The sequence below is a fragment of the Stegodyphus dumicola genome, chromosome 11 (genome assembly GCF_044657685.1).
Source record: "Stegodyphus dumicola isolate Sdum_Otavi_A_Nest chromosome 11, ASM4465768v1".
Classification (NCBI taxonomy): Eukaryota; Metazoa; Arthropoda; class Arachnida; order Araneae; family Eresidae; genus Stegodyphus; species Stegodyphus dumicola.
Window position 1 is genome coordinate 150053192 of NC_140778.1, and position 15945 is coordinate 150069136.

General features: G+C 37.4%; 1 protein-coding gene across 1 annotated transcript; it reads left to right on the forward strand.

Moving 5' to 3' along the window:
* Window positions 1-10502: 10502 nt before the first annotated feature.
* LOC118205404 (uncharacterized) lies at window positions 10503-15701 on the forward strand. Its single transcript, XM_085827325.1, has 6 exons — window positions 10503-10640; window positions 10837-10920; window positions 12078-12134; window positions 13326-13433; window positions 14343-14393; window positions 14891-15701. The coding sequence occupies exons 3-6, from the start codon at window positions 12099-12101 to the stop codon at window positions 15041-15043; spliced, it is 348 nt and encodes a 115-aa protein (XP_085683451.1). The 5' UTR covers window positions 10503-10640; window positions 10837-10920; window positions 12078-12098; the 3' UTR covers window positions 15044-15701.
* Window positions 15702-15945: the final 244 nt, after the last annotated feature.

The window sequence follows — 15945 nt, forward strand, 5'->3', positions numbered from 1 at the left end:
TTTAGATGACTTCGTCCTTTGTTATAGAGCTCAACTTTTGTACGCGCAGTGTTCGTGGATAGCAATACAATGAAGAAAAGCGAAATTTTCAAAATTCTATTTAGAATGTTAAGAAATTTAATCTGATGGTTAATTGCGCGTATCTTCGATTAACGAACAAATAGAAATCTCGGAAATTGACCGTTGGAACATGAGATAGGACGAAAGAAGTTTTCATATGAAATTTCTACGAAATTTCCAACTAACTACTTATATTTTCGCAAATTCGCATATTCGAAAATTGCTTCATTTTTTCCCAAATGTCTGTCTTCTATTATTTTAATATCTGAACATCTAAAAATGTATTTGTAACGAATGTTTGATAATTTCATAGAGTATTTAAAAAAAACGGACACATTGCCCTCTTTTAAACAAGAATCCGAAAGTATTATTGAAACGAACATTTTTATCTATTTTACAAATGCTAAACATTAGTGCTTAAGCCATTAGTTCACGTGCTCTCCAGTAACAATGTCCTCATACCGAGAATGTGCAATACAATTATTTGAATATTTAAAAGTCATAGGTTGGTTGGAGTCACACAAAATACAGTTTGGGAAATCCACCTCTTTCATTCTATAGAGATGGTCTCGCAAACAGTCATGTCCTGTCAGACGTCTAACTAGAGCTACCGCTGTCTTGGAAAACTGGAAATCAAAGTTGCCTCTTGCTCCAGAATCCTCCAAGTCTTATCTATAGCACGTTCAATCATATCCTGCTTGAGAAGTTTCTTAGAAGTCAGGTTAACAAACAGTTTAATAGTATGAAATGAAAGCAGTAGATTAATGCGTTGCATTATGAAAGCTCCTTTCTTAATCATACACACATTAATATACACATTTAATCATACACACTTAAATATACACATATATACACATATATACACTTAAATATACATATATATAAGTATGAGCTTTTCCATTTCCCATAATTCCTCAGTGGGCTGGAATTCATTGGAAAGAAATTCTTTGTGTCATTGCCTTAACCATAAGCCTACAGTTTAAGATTCGATCAGAACAATTTTCATAATTTAGAAGAGCTTGGTGCGCTCTTTTGGAATCTGACAATATGACTGCCTTTAATATTTCTGAGGAAGAATATTAAACAATGGACACTCAATTAAAATATGACGAACAGATGAACAAACATTACAATTAAAACAAACAGGCTCATTTTCAGCTTTGAGAAGATAGTTATGTGTGACTCTAGTGTGACCTATTCTGAGGCGAGTCAAAAGAACGTCCTCCTTACGATTTCCAGCAAAATCCCAATGTTCAATTCTAGGCTTGACTTTTCTCAACTTGCTGTGATGCTGAACATCCCAAATTTGCTGCCATTTTTTCCGTATCTTCCCCTTGATGACACAGCAGATGTCTCTAAAAGGGATAAGGCGACTAGTCAGTTCATCAGCAGATTTGGCTGCAATATCTGCACGCTCATTTCCCTTTATTGCAGCATGTCCAGGAACCCAGCAGTACAGGACTTCATATCCGCGAATCGTTAAATTTATATGAATTTTCAGGACATCTACTACCACGGGATTCTGAGTGTTGGGAAAAGCTTCCAAAGATTTAAGAGATACGAGTCTGTATAAACTATGAACTTCTTGTGGCAGAGCTTCGAGATGTACAAAAGAGCATAATATATTGGAGTTAGTTCAGATGTTAGGACTGAGCAAGCATGGTGTAGGCATCTGCCCTCAATGTAATCTTCAAATACAAAAGCCATCCCGACATGATATTTGGCTGCGATGTCTGCAAGCTCATTTCCCTTTATTCCAGCATGTCCAGGAACCCAGCAGTACAGGACTTCATATCCTCGAATCGTTAAATTTATATGAATTTTAAGAACCACAGGATTCTGAGTGTCGGGAAAAGCTTCCAAGGATTTAAGAGCGCTATACGAGTCTGTATAAACTATGAACTTTCTGTGGCAGAGCTTTGAGATGTACAAAAGACCATAATATATTGCAGTTAGTTCAGATGTTATGACTGGTGCAGACATCTGCACTCAATGTAATCTTCAAATACAAAAGCCATCTCGACATGATCATTTCACTTTGATCCATCTGTGTACATCGGATAATAACTGCTATATCTGTGCCTGTGCTCAGCGAAGAGTTGTCTGTAAACGATCTCGTTCGTGCTCGCCTTCACGTGATGTTTGAAAACATCAAGGAGCTGAATCCGTGCATTTTCCCAAGGTGGAATTTCAAAATTCTGTACTGCTTGGGGGCGCATATCAGAGAGGGAAAGTTCCTCAATGACCGGGTGAACTCTTAAAGAAAAAGTAGGAACACAGGATGGAAGTGTTTCCAATAATGTGTTACACTCATTATCAAGTAAGCACACCTTATTGGGATGATCAGCTTGGGATAAAATATTAAAATATTGCAAAAGGGACAATTGCTCACGCCTCAGAGAGAGTGACGGTTCGTTACAGTCAACATATAGGCTGTGTACAGGAGAAGTCCTGAAAGCTCCTGAACAAATCCGCAAACCTTGATGGTGAACAGGATCCAGTTTTAACAAAACAGATGAGCGAGCGGATCCATAAACCACTGAGCCATAGTCCAGTCTAGAGCGGATAAGCGCTCTGTAAATGCGAAGCATGAAGCAACGCTCTGCACCCCAGGAGGTGTTCGCCACCACTTTTAAAATAGTTAGTGTTTTAGACACTTCTTTCTCAGGTTTAAAACATTCCTAAAAATTTTACTTCAGGCGCAACTGGAATAATTGTACCATTCAGATATAACTCAGGTTCAGGATGGAGACGACGCTTCCTACAAAAGTGCACGCACACAGTTTTCTGTTTCGAAAATGTAAATCCCTGTTTGTCTGACCATTCTTCGATCTTATTCAGAGCCATCTGCAGTTGCCTCTCTACGTATGTCATGTCTGCCCCTCGACAGCTAATCTGCAGATCATCAACATATAGAGATCCCAAGATGGTGGGAGGCAGTTCTTTTAATACAGTTTATTTTTAAACTAAACAGGGATACACTAAGCACATAGCCTTGAGGCACACGCTCTTCCTGTTCAAAAACATCTGACGAAACAGAGCCAATTCTTGCTTGAAACGTTCTAGCGTTCAGGAAATTCTGAATGAAAATTGGCAGGTTGCCGCGCAAGCCACTCTCGTGAAGATCCCGAAGTATACCGTATCTCCATGCCTTATCGTAATCTTTCTCAATGTCAAAGAATATTGACACAAAGCGATATAATATTATTCTTTTCCAAGAAGTAGACTAGGCGGCTGTTTACCATCTTTTCAAACAGTTTGCAAACACAACTGGTAAGGGCAATTGGCCGATAGTTTGAGGGATTCCTCGGGTCTTTCCCTGGCTTAACAATAGGAATGACAACAGCTCTCCTCCATGCACTGGGGAAGGTACGCTCCTTCCACACCCTATTGTAAAGAGTGAGAAGGGCAGTTAGTTATTATAGGCCAGATGCTTCAGCAGTCAGTGACTTATAGGACAGATGTTTTAGCATTTCGTAATTTATGCCATCAGGACCCGGAGAAGACCTATGTGTCTGCAACAAAGCTCTCCTTAATTCAAGAATTGTAAAGTCTTTATTCTAAGGCTCAGATTTGGAAGTGTTGAATGCGATGGGATTTATTTCAGATTGCTGCTTGATATAGAGAAATGCAGGTGAATAGTTTCTGCTGGAAGAAACAGTAGCAAATGTCTCACCAATAGTATTTGCAATTTCTTCCATGGAGCTAATCACTCGGCCATCTTTTTCCAAAAAGGAAAGTGAGTGGTCTTTATATATTCCGCATGCTTTTCGAACTCTTTCCCAAACCCGCTTACTAGGCGTAGAGGATGTTATTGACGACACGTATGAAATCCAAGAATTCCTTTGGCTCTGCCTTCTTCCTTTTCGTGCATTTGCTCTGGCTCTTTTAAATGCTATTACGTTTCGCAGAGTAGGATATCTACGAAAAATACCCCATGCTTTTTTCTGTTTTCTCAGTGCTTCAGGACATTTACGATTCCACCACGGTTTCGAATATTTTATTATTTTTCCTTATGTTCTAGGAATCGAAAGCATAGCTGCCTGAGTAATAGCAGTTGTAACTGCTTCCACTGCATCATCGATAAGCACATCTTCTACCATTTTCTGTGTGAGATCTGCAGAGGAAGAGAAGAGTTCCAAGTCTACCCTATCAGTATAAACCTAGGGAGCCTCGACATGGGGTTCGCTCCTCTTCGTGCAAAAGATAAAAGAATGGGATAATGATCGCTGTTGTACAGATCATTTCCAACACTAAAGGAACAAAATGGCAACAGGGATGGTGAACAGATGGCAAGGTCGAGAGCGTGGAATGTCCTTGAAGGCTCATGGAAGTAAGTATCCTGCCCATTATTCAGGAGACAAAGGCTACGATCTTCGATCATCTGCTCAATTTGTGTTCCTCGGGAATTCGTATCTTTACTACCCCAGAGCGGAATATGGCCGTTAAAATCTTATATTATGATAAAAGGCTCAGGCAGCTGCTCTATGAGATTATTTAAATCTTGCTGATAAATGTGCTCATTTGGAGGCAAATACAAAGAAACAAGTGAAACAACAATATCAAAATTTGTTTGAGTAGCGACAGTTTGGAGGGAAGTTTTCAAAGAAAGTACATTTGACCGGTAATCCAGTGAGGTGAAGAGACCTACACCTCCACTGGCACGTTCACCTGCAAGGTTATCCTTCCTGACGAAAGAAAACCTCCGAAGTTTTGCATGCTGTTCTGGTTTCAGATTTGTTTTCTGTATTGCTAAGCACACAGAATGATACGCATTTATGATAAATTTCATATCAAGCAAATTTCGGTGGAAACCGCGACAGTTCCATGACATGAGGGTGGCCATTATGCATGGATTTTTGTTTTTTCTGTGCTGTTCTTTTGTTTTTCATGGAAGTAGATGCCTGGGAACTTCTAGACCCTCTTCTACTTCCATACTGTCTGAATCCGCAGATTGAGAAATCATATCGTCAATAGAGCTATTGCTAGGACTTGTATTTTTATTAATTATTTTGCGACTTTCAGTTTTAGGTTTACTTTGAATGACTGTTTCTTTCTTTTTTTTTTTTTTTTTTTTTTTTGTGTGTGTATTAAATGAGTTGCATTTTCCTTTTTCTTGGTGGATGTAGTCGGTTGGGTTTTATTTCGTACAGTCTGCGTGCCTATTGATGTTTGGGTGGCAACGCTACGTGTTGTTTTAACTGCGCTAGTATAAGATTTGTTTGATTGGAAACGTGTGCTTTGAACTAGTTTTCTGGCTCCAGCATACGAGATGTTCCTGGTAACTTCTGCAGTCTGCACTTCTTTTTGGGATTTCCATTTTGGGTACAGGCGTGAAAATGCTGTGTGCTGACCCTTGCAATTTATACACGAAGGCGCAGCGGTACAATTTTCGGAATCGTGGCCAATCTGTGAGCATCGGGCGCATGTGAGGCTGCCACGACAAGACGTCTTAGAATGGCCGAAACGCTGGCACTGGAAACATCGCATAGGGTTAGGAATATAAGGTCTTACAGGAAGATTTAGATATCTGGCCTTAATATTCTTAGGCAGATCAGGCGTGTTGAAGGTAAGGATCACGTGTTTTGTATCGATCAACTTACCTTCCTTTCGCATCTTGATCCGCCTAGCACCACAGAAATTTTGGTCAGCTAACTCGGAGACGAACTCTTCTTCTGAAACACACAGAAGGTCGACCTCCGAGATCACACCTCTACAAAAATTAAGTGTTTTGTGCGCTGACACAGTTATAGATATTTCTCCAAATTTGGTTTGTCGGGAAAGAGAAGCAGACAGGGTGGCCGACATGGTATCAATAAGCAGGTCTCCTGATGGGAGACGCTTTATGTTCCTTGGCTCACCTATACATGAATGTATATATTTGTTTACCGAGAAAAGGAGACATCTTTTGCAGTTCACCAGAAGGACTAGAGATAACACGGAAGCGTGGACAATCAGTAGATTCTTTGGCATTTGCATCGGTGCGGATCTTCTTTGTATTGGATTTATCAATAATTTCAGTATCTTTGTCATTTGCATCTGTACGGATCTTCTTGTTTATGGATTTGTCTACTATTTCAATATCTTTATTGGTTTCATTCGACTCGGGTTTTTTAAGGATAAAGAGAGAAGCCATATTGAAGAGAAGAAAGGTTCGGGTCCGACGGCCCCGCCCACCACGGAGCCCAACAAGGGAACACAGATTGCTGTGTTAGGGCTAGCCGCACCTATACGCAAACTGAAGCCCCACAGTCGGCTTTCCCGAAAGCAGGTACTCCCGAGAGCTTGACCCCAAGCCACTGACACAAGGACTAGTGACCAGCCGATTGACACCCGTGAGGACGACTAAGGTGCCTCCCGTTTATCTGAAGCAGAGGCCAAAGTAGTGTGTTGGGGACAGTACCTCGCCCCTCAACTACCAGGACCCTCCTTTCCAGCGACACTGATCTCTACGCACGGCAAACACGTGGCAGTTTTCTCGCCACTCGAAAACTAGAGACAAGGTCTGCTCCAGTCTCTCGTGACGAGTCCCAAACTCCGTAGAGAGAAACCACAAGGGAGAAGGGAAGGGAAAAAGTTACAGCTATTCGATATTTACGAAAGTTGGTGATGAACTGAATAATATGTTAGTCAAACGATGACAAGTTTCAACAGGTTCAAAATTGTATTGTTTTAGTAAATTATTCCACGCATACTCTTAATGCGCACGAACTTAAGGACTGCCCCGATATTTAGTACTGAATCATTTTCCATTGATCTGGCTAGTTATTGTTGCAAATATTGAAAAATTGCTTATTTCAGAGAAAATATAAATTTGATTATTACAGTACAAAAATAGTTTTTTATGTCAATATGTGCATATTTATTATGTTATCGGGCTTTGTGAGGACGAGTGTGTGAGTGAGTGAGTGAGAGATTATGGCGCAAAACCAAAGATGATTATAGTGCGCCAAACACGTGATGGGGTGAGTACAATTGATGAAATTAAAATACAATAAATAAAAACAAGTACACAAATGTATCAAATCCAGAAGATGAAGTCATATAAACACAAGTTAAAACCACACATTTAAAATTCAAGATACAATCTTTAAAACAAATTACATTAGGTGATAAAAGCCAGTTTCTTTCAAATAATAAAATAAATTACAATTGACCTCTCTTCCGATTAAACGGTCGAGAGGTAAGTCACAGCTATTAAAATATTTCTGGCGAAGACTATTAAAACATGGACATTGGAAACATTAAATCTGCAATTAAAATATGACGAACAGATAAACAAACATTACAATTAAAACAAACAGGCTCATTTTCAGCTTTGAGAAGATAGTTATGTGTGACTCTAGTGTGACCAATTCTGAGGCGAGTCAAAAGAACTTCCTCCTTACGATTTTTGGTTGATTCCCAATGCTCAATTCTAGGTTTTACATGTCTTAACTTGTTTTGAAGAACATCCCAAAATTGCTGCCATTTTTTCCGAACTTTTCCCTTGATGACACAGCAGATATCTCTAAAAGGGATAAGGCGACTAGTCAGTTCATCAGCAGATTTGGCTGCAATATCTGCACGCTCATTTCCCTTTATTGCAGCATGTCCAGGAACCCAGCAGTACAGGACTTCATATCCGCGAATCGTTAAATTTATATGAATTTTCAGGACATCTACTACCACGGGATTCTGAGTGTTGGGAAAAGCTTCCAAAGATTTAAGAGATACGAGTCTGTATAAACTATGAACTTCTTGTGGCAGAGCTTCGAGATGTACAAAAGAGCATAATATATTGCAGTTAGTTCAGATGTTAGGACTGAGCAAGCATGGTGTAGGCATCTGCCCTCAATGTAATCTTCAAATACAAAAGCCATCCCGACATGATCATTTGACTTTGATCCGTCTGTGTATATCGGATAATAACTGCTATATCTGTGCCTGTGCTCAGCGAAGAGTACTCTGTAAACGATCTCGTTAGTGCTCGCCTTCACGTGATGTTTGAAAACATCAAGGAGCTGAATCCGTGAATTTTCCCAAGGTGAAATTTCAAAATTCTGTACTGCTTGAGGGCACATACCAGAGAGGGAAAGTTCCTCAATGACAGGGCGAACTCTTAAAGGAAAAGTAGGAACACAGGATGGACGTGTTTCATATAATGTGTTACACTCATTATCAAGTAAGCACAGCTTATTGGGATGTTCAGGTTGGGATAAAATATTAAAATATTGTAAAAGGGACAATTGCTCACGCCTCAGATAAAGTGATGGTTCGTTAGAGTCAACATATAGGCTGTGTACAGGAGAAGTCCTGAAAGCTCCTGAACAAATTCGCAAACCCTGATGGTGAACAGGATCCAGTTTTAACAAAACAGATGAGCGAGCGGATCCATAAACAGCTGAGCCATAGTCCAGTCTAGAGCGGATAAGAGCTCTGTAAATGCGAAGCATGGAGCAACGCTCTGCACCCCAGGAGGTGTTCGCCAACACTTTTAAAATATTTAGTGTTTTGAGACACTTCTTTCTCAGGTTTAAAACATGAGAAAGGAAAGTCAATTTCTGGTCGAACGTCACTCCTAAAAATTTTACTTCGGGCGCAACTGGAATAATTGTGCCATTTAGATATAACTCAGGTTCAGGATCGAGACCTCGCTTCCTACAAAAGTGCACGCACACAGTTTTCTGTTTCGAAAAAGTAAATCCCTGTTTGTCTGACCATTCTTGGATCTTATTCAGAGCCATCTGCAATTGCCTCTCTATGTATCTCATGTCTGCTCCTCGACAGCTTATCTGTAAATCATCTACATATAGTGATCCCAAGATGGTATGAGGAAGTTCTTTTACTACAGAATTTATTTTTAAACTGAACAGCGTTACACTAAGCACACAGCCTTGAGGCACACCCTCTTCCTGTTGAAAAACATCCGAAAAAACAGAGCCAATCCTTGCTTGAAAAGTTCTAGCGTTCAAGAAATTCTGTATGAAAATTGGTAGGCTGCCGCGCAAGCCACTCTCGTGAAGATCCCGGAGTATACTGTATCTCCATGCCTTATCATAAGCTTTCTCAATGTCGAAGAATATTGAGACAAGGTGACTTCTTCTGACAAAAGCTTTTCGAATAGATGTCTCCAATAGAAGCATATTGTCTACGGTCGTTCTCCCCTTTCGAAAACCGCTCTGATAAGGCGATATATTATTCTTTTCCAAGAAGTAGACTAGGCGGCTGTGCACCATCTTTTCAAACAGTTTGCAAACACAACTGGTAAGGGCAATTGGCCGATAGTTCGAGGGTTTCCTCGGGACTTTCCCTGGATTCGCAATAGGAATGACAACAGCTCTCCTCCATGCACTGGGAAATGTACGCTCCTTCCACACTCTATTGTAAAGTGTGAGAAGGGCACTCAGTGACTTTAGGACAGATGCTTTAGCATTTCATAATACACGCCATCTAGACCAGGACAAGACCTATGTGTCTGCAACAAAGCTCTCCTTAATTCAACCATAGTAAAGTCTCTATTGTACGGCTCAGATTTGGAAGAGCTGAATGCGATGGGATTTATTTCAGAGTGTTGCTTGATAGAGAGAAATGCAGGTGAATAGTTTCTGCTTGAAGAAACGGCAGCAAATGTCTCACCAATAGTATTTGCAATTTCTTCTATGGAGCTAATCACTCGGCCATCTTTTTCCAGAAAGGAAAGTGAGTGGTCTTTATACATTCCGCATGCTTTTCGAACTCTTTCCCAAACCCGCTTACTAGGCGTAGAGGATGTTATTGACGACACATATGAAATCCACGAATCCTTCTGGCTCTGCCTTCTTACTTTTCGTGCATTTCCTTTGGCTCTTTTAAAGGCTATGAGGTTTCGCAGAGTCGGATATCTACGAAAAATACCCAATGCTTTTTTCTGTTTTTTCAGTGCTTCATGACAGTCGCGATTCCACCATGGTTTCGTATATTTAAGCATTTTTCCTTATGTTCTAGGAATCGAAAGCATAGCTGCCTGAATAATAGTATTAGTAACAGCTTCCACAGCGTCATCGATATGCCGATCTTCTACCATTTGATCTCTGAGCTCTGCAATGGAAGAGAAGAGTTCCCAGTCTGCCCTGTCCAGTATAAACCGAGGGAGTCTCGACATGGGGTTTGCTCCTCTTCGTGCAAGAGATACAAAAATGGGATAATGATCGCTGTTGTACAGGTCATTTCCGACACTAAAAGTGCAAAATGGCAACAGAGATGGTGAACAGATGGCAAGATCGAGAGCGTGGAATGTCCTTGAAGGCTCATGGAAGTACGTATCTTGCCCATTATTTAGGAGACAAAGACTGTGATCTTCGATCATCTGCTCAACTTCATCAAATACGCCTATGCAAACTAATTGCACAGATCCAGCAACTCATAATTTTTTCGTAATTTATATTATTTGAGGCAAATACTGAAACTGGTATGCAGAGTCTCACGTTTTTTATATGTGATTTAAATCTAAGAAATATTTGTAATACATGCACTAACTATTCTGTTGTTTCTAAATATATTCGTTACTTTTACAGGCAAATGAAAAGAGGGAGAGGTCACATTCTCCGTTCCCGCTCCAAGTAAGTTTTGTGTTCCTTTGTATATATTTTTTGCAACAGAATAAGAAGTAAACGATTGTTCTAAAATGGTAGCGTGATAGTTCCATTTCTGATAACTTATACCTAATGAGAACGATTTTTTTTTTATAAATTTCATCACACAGTATTCTAAAAGAATTCTAAAAGTTGTTTCTAAATACATTTCTTACTTTTATAGGGAAGGAGAAACAAGAGGAGGAGGATTTCCTCGACATCCACAGCCACATCCTCTTCTTCTTCCAGACCTCCTCACCCACCCCAAGTAATTTTAATGCTTCTTCATATACATTTTTTTGCAACAGAACTAGACATAAATAATGATTCTAATCCGGTAGCATGATAGTTCCATTTCAGATACCTTGTACTTTTTGTGATTTAGAGATGTTTTTCATGCCATTGTTTTGGGAGGGGGAGAACTCAGTTTTGGAAAATGACAATGTAGACGTGCGTTTTGATGATGTGCAGGAGTTGCCATTATGACATCAAAATTCTGACAATTAGGTCAAAAGGTTGAGAACCGCTGCTCTAGATTTTTGAAATTAAGTCTTGCTTTTTGAGTATGTTAATGTTTAAATAATATTTTTTTACAAATTTCACTAAACAGTGTTCTAAATCAAGTCTAATGCCAAAAATTGTATGCCAAAATATGATTAAATATGCCATTGCAAACTAATTGCACAGATGATATTTGCAATAGCGGGAAACTTTTCTTAAAAACCTCATATTTATAATTCTATATGTATGCTATAACTGTCATAAAATAGTTACATTTTCTATTGTTGTCATGTTGGTGTGAAGTTGGCATGTAGATTACATTTTCTAAGAATTATGTAATTCTCATAAAAAACACATTATACTAATACATAAAGAGAAAACTTTATAAGATTAATCACAACAAGCGTTACACCATTCTTCTAAACCATAATAATCCCTTTAGATGCCAGATACATTTTTAACTCAATCTTTTACAATCTAAGAAAAATAATCATTGTTGCCAAAATATTAAAACTTAAAATTATACTTTATAAACAAATAGATTACATTGGAGGGTTATGAAATCTGTGCTTTTGATCAAGGGTTTTCCCCCCTTTCCTTTCTTTATGCTTTTATGCTCCTTTCCCACAGAGAAAAGATAGTGCAAGCCCTTAATTTGTTGAGACATAATAATCTGCCTGCTAATAACAGAAAATAGTAAAATATTAGTAAATAGTGAAAACTATTGCCAGCTTGTGAATGAACTGCCGTCTAATCTTAATTCTCCATGTCATGGAAAGTATTAGTTACTTGGGTAACCAAAGAGCTGACAAACTATGCCCAGTTTTATTTATTGTATGCTGCCAAATTTTTTATTGTTTATGAATGAAACTTTTTGCTTGAATTTCCAAAGATTTTTTTTCTAATTAAAAATTTTTGTTCCAGCACCGACCAATTACGAGGTCGATGACCAGAGCTCATGGGAGAGGGATGCCATCTCTGGTAAGGCAACTGTAATTTATATTTTTTCATATTTTTCAATTTTTAATGAAGGAATTTTGAGTTTTTACATATTTTTCTCGTGTTGCAGAGTGAGAACTGAATTAAATGAATGAAAAATATATCTCAAATTTGAGCATTTATGTTTAAATTCAAATGATTAAAAAATGTGAATAAATACTCCATACAAGAAAGTCATATTGTGTTCACATCAGATTTTTTTTAATAAGGAATGCATAATTTTCCTAAACTCAAATATACAAGAGCCAAAGAAATGTATAAAATGTTATATTTTGAAATTTATAATCTTTCAGATTTAAAAATGGCAAAACATGAATACTTGGGTCATTTAAAACACTTTTTTAAGTGGAAGTATGTATATCTGTGATAAACAGACAAACAATCATGCAAGTAAAGGCCAGGAAAGGAACTTGGCTGGATTTGCCATATAACTGGATTTTTGATGCAATTTGTACATGTGTGTCTTCAATTTTCACTGAATTTTTGCAACAAAGTCTTGAATTGTATGCAGGTCGGCTTATATTTGGAAATGTCTAGTACTCTGTTAAATGATATTGCTGCTGTTCCTTTAAGTATTGTTTTCTTGCTTTTATTTCAGTGTTGAAATAGCAATTATATTTTCTCATTTATTTTAATCTAGTAAATGTTTCAAATATCATATAATCTGTGTTTCGTACAGTATTTCATAATTTCATTTCTTGTAGTATTGTCATGGAATTGTATTGTTGAAATGTGCCTGATCTTAAAGTTTTCCGTCAAAAAACGTTCTTAATAACATTAAAAGAACATAAAAGCAGTGTCTTTAGTGCAGGTAATCCACCTAAATCCATGATTTTATACCAATATTTTGGTAGTTTTTCAAAACCTTTGGTGCAGAAACTTGGTGGTTGTGAGTCTAAAAACATATCAACTTCATTTTGACCACCTGTGTGGAATGGAAAGCAGCACCAGCAAGATGTAGCTGCAGTTGTAAAATGTCCGGGAAAGCTCAAAAATTCACATCCAGCAAAACATAACTTTGATAAGTTATATTAGTTTTTACTTGATTTCAGTATCTCATAAAAGCTCTCATATGTATTGTATAGAAAGTTGAGTATGTATAGTATTGTATGAAATTGTATCTCTCATATGTATAGTATTGAAAGTTTCTAAGTATGTTTGTTGCTTTTACAGGGGGCGGCATCTGCTCCTCGTAGGCCACCACCTCCACCATCTGCTCCTCGTAGGCCACTATCTCCACCATCTGCTCCACCTAGCGCACCACCTCCACCACCTCCTAAGGTAAGTTTTATGCATCTTCATATATATTATATGGAGTATGATTAAGTATCTGTCAATTAAGGTTTTGAATGTTTTTAATTCATAATTTAACTAAAGTTCTTGAGATTTGATATCAGTAGAGATTTTTTTATCAGTAGTCAGCTTAGTGTAGGAGCTTTTAGAAGACGTCTGTGCTTAGTTTTAATTTCCCATCTGAAGTCAAGTCTCATTTATTGGGAGTATTGTTTTGTTAGGTTAATGTTTAAATAACATAAAGTATAGTAACTTTTTTTATATTGCAAGGAATCATTCGTTTTATAGAGATAATGAGTCATTCGTGGAAATGACTTTCTCGTCCTCTACAGCTGTAATATCTAAAGATTAGAAAGATTAAACACGAAAGACACGAATGATATTTTTCTTGATTATTTACTGCTTATAGAAAGATCTGTAGGCCTTTTATTGTAATATCATAGTTAAACATTATTGCTACACTGATCTCATGGATATTTATCTGGTACCTCTTTAACACAATATATTTCAATTTTAAGCATTTTTGAAATCCAGATGTGTTTCCTATTTGAATGCTTCATGCTTAATTTGAGTGGTTTAGTAATATAGAATGAGTATCAAAAACAGTATCAAAGTAATGTCCCATTCATCAGACTCCAGTTTTCATTCCCCTTTCAAAATCCGACATACGCAGTTCAAGAAAAATGCACACAGATTTGTTTGAAAAAGCTTAGAAATTTACATCCAACAACTCGTAGTTTTTTATAATTTATATTAATTCTACTTGATGTCCGTACCTCCTAAAAACTGGCATACAGTTATCTCAAGATTTTTCATACCTGATTTTGAATGTAAGAAATATTTGTAATATGTGCACTAACTATTAAAAGCTCCTAAATACATTTGTTTCTTTTGCAGGAGATGATGACTTCCAGGCGGCGGCGGCTCCCAACTCGGGTCAAACCGCCCGTAAGTTTTATTGATTTAACATAGTTATTTAGTTTCAGTGGTTTTAGTAGACATCACTACTTAGCTGTAATTTTCTAAAAGTTAGTTAAGTCTCATTTGTTTGGAGTGTGGAGATATTGATTTTTGTTACTCGCCAAGATTTTTCGCAAACTGCATGCCCAAATTTCTAGCTGTAACTGTAGCGGATATTTTCAAGATGCGTGAAAAACACTTAACGCTCTGTCATTTTGGACCTCCTGTGTGGAATGGAAAACAGCACCAGCAAGATGTAGCTGCAGTTGTAAAAAAGAAGGTCTGTGAAAGCTCGAAAATTCACATCCAGCAAAACGGAACTGTTTGATAATTTATATTAGTTTTTACTTGATTTCAGTATTTCATAAAAACTCTCATATTGCATTTTCAAGATGTTTGACATCCGATTGTAAATTTTAAGAAATACTTGGAATATGTGGACTAAATATTGAAAGTTTCTAAGTATGTTTGTTTTGCTTTTACAGAGTGTGGCATCAACTGTCCCATCTTCACCTCCTCCTCCATCATCATCACCTCTTCCTGCACCTTCATCGCCACCATCTCCTCCACCTGCACCACCTTGTTCACCTAAGGTAAGTTTTGTGAATCTTCATATATATTATAAAGAGAATGATTAAGTATCTGTCATTCAAATTCAAATTTCAACTGAAGTTTTTCTTAAAATTTTATTTAACTTGGTTATTAGCTTTTTTTTTATCAGTAGTCAGCTTAGTGTAGGAGCTGTTATTAGACATCTGTTTTAGTTTTAATTTACCAGTTGAAGTTAATGCCCTTTCGGGAAGCATTATATGTGTAAATGTTTAAATAATGTAAGAATAAAGTAACACCTTTTATGGTTATTGCAATGAATCATTTCTTTTTATAGAAGATAATTTTGAGACGTTTATGGGTAAGTTCTTCATACTATAGCAAAATGTAGCAGTAAAGAAACATAAAATAATAGCCTCAAAATTTCTTCTAAAGATGCATAAAAATGTCAGTCCATAGGACTTACATCAGGTCAAGAAAATATCATACACTGTTGTGAAGCTAGCTGTTAGCAGCTTGGAAAATGATTTAACTTTGTTCCATGTTCTAAGAGAGTTTACGCCCCATCTCAGACTTTAAGTGATGACTGACATAATGAGTTGTTCGCGGAACTGCTTTTCTCATCCTCTACAGCTGTAATATCTAAAGAGTAGAAAAATTAAACACGAAAGACACGAAGGATATTTTTCTTGATTATTTACTGCTTATAAAAACATCTATAGGTCTTTTTTTTTTTTTTTTTTTTTTTGTAATATCATATTGACACATTATTTCTGCACTGATGTCATGGATATATATCTGGTACCTCTTTAACACAATATATTTCAATTTAAAGCATGCAGAATTCCAGGTCTGTTTCCTATTTGAATGCTTCATGCTTAATTTGGGTGGTTTAGTAATACAGAATGAGTATCGAAAACAGTATCAAAGTAATGTCCCATTCATTTTCATTCTCCTTTCAAAATCTGACATACACAGATTTGTTTGAATG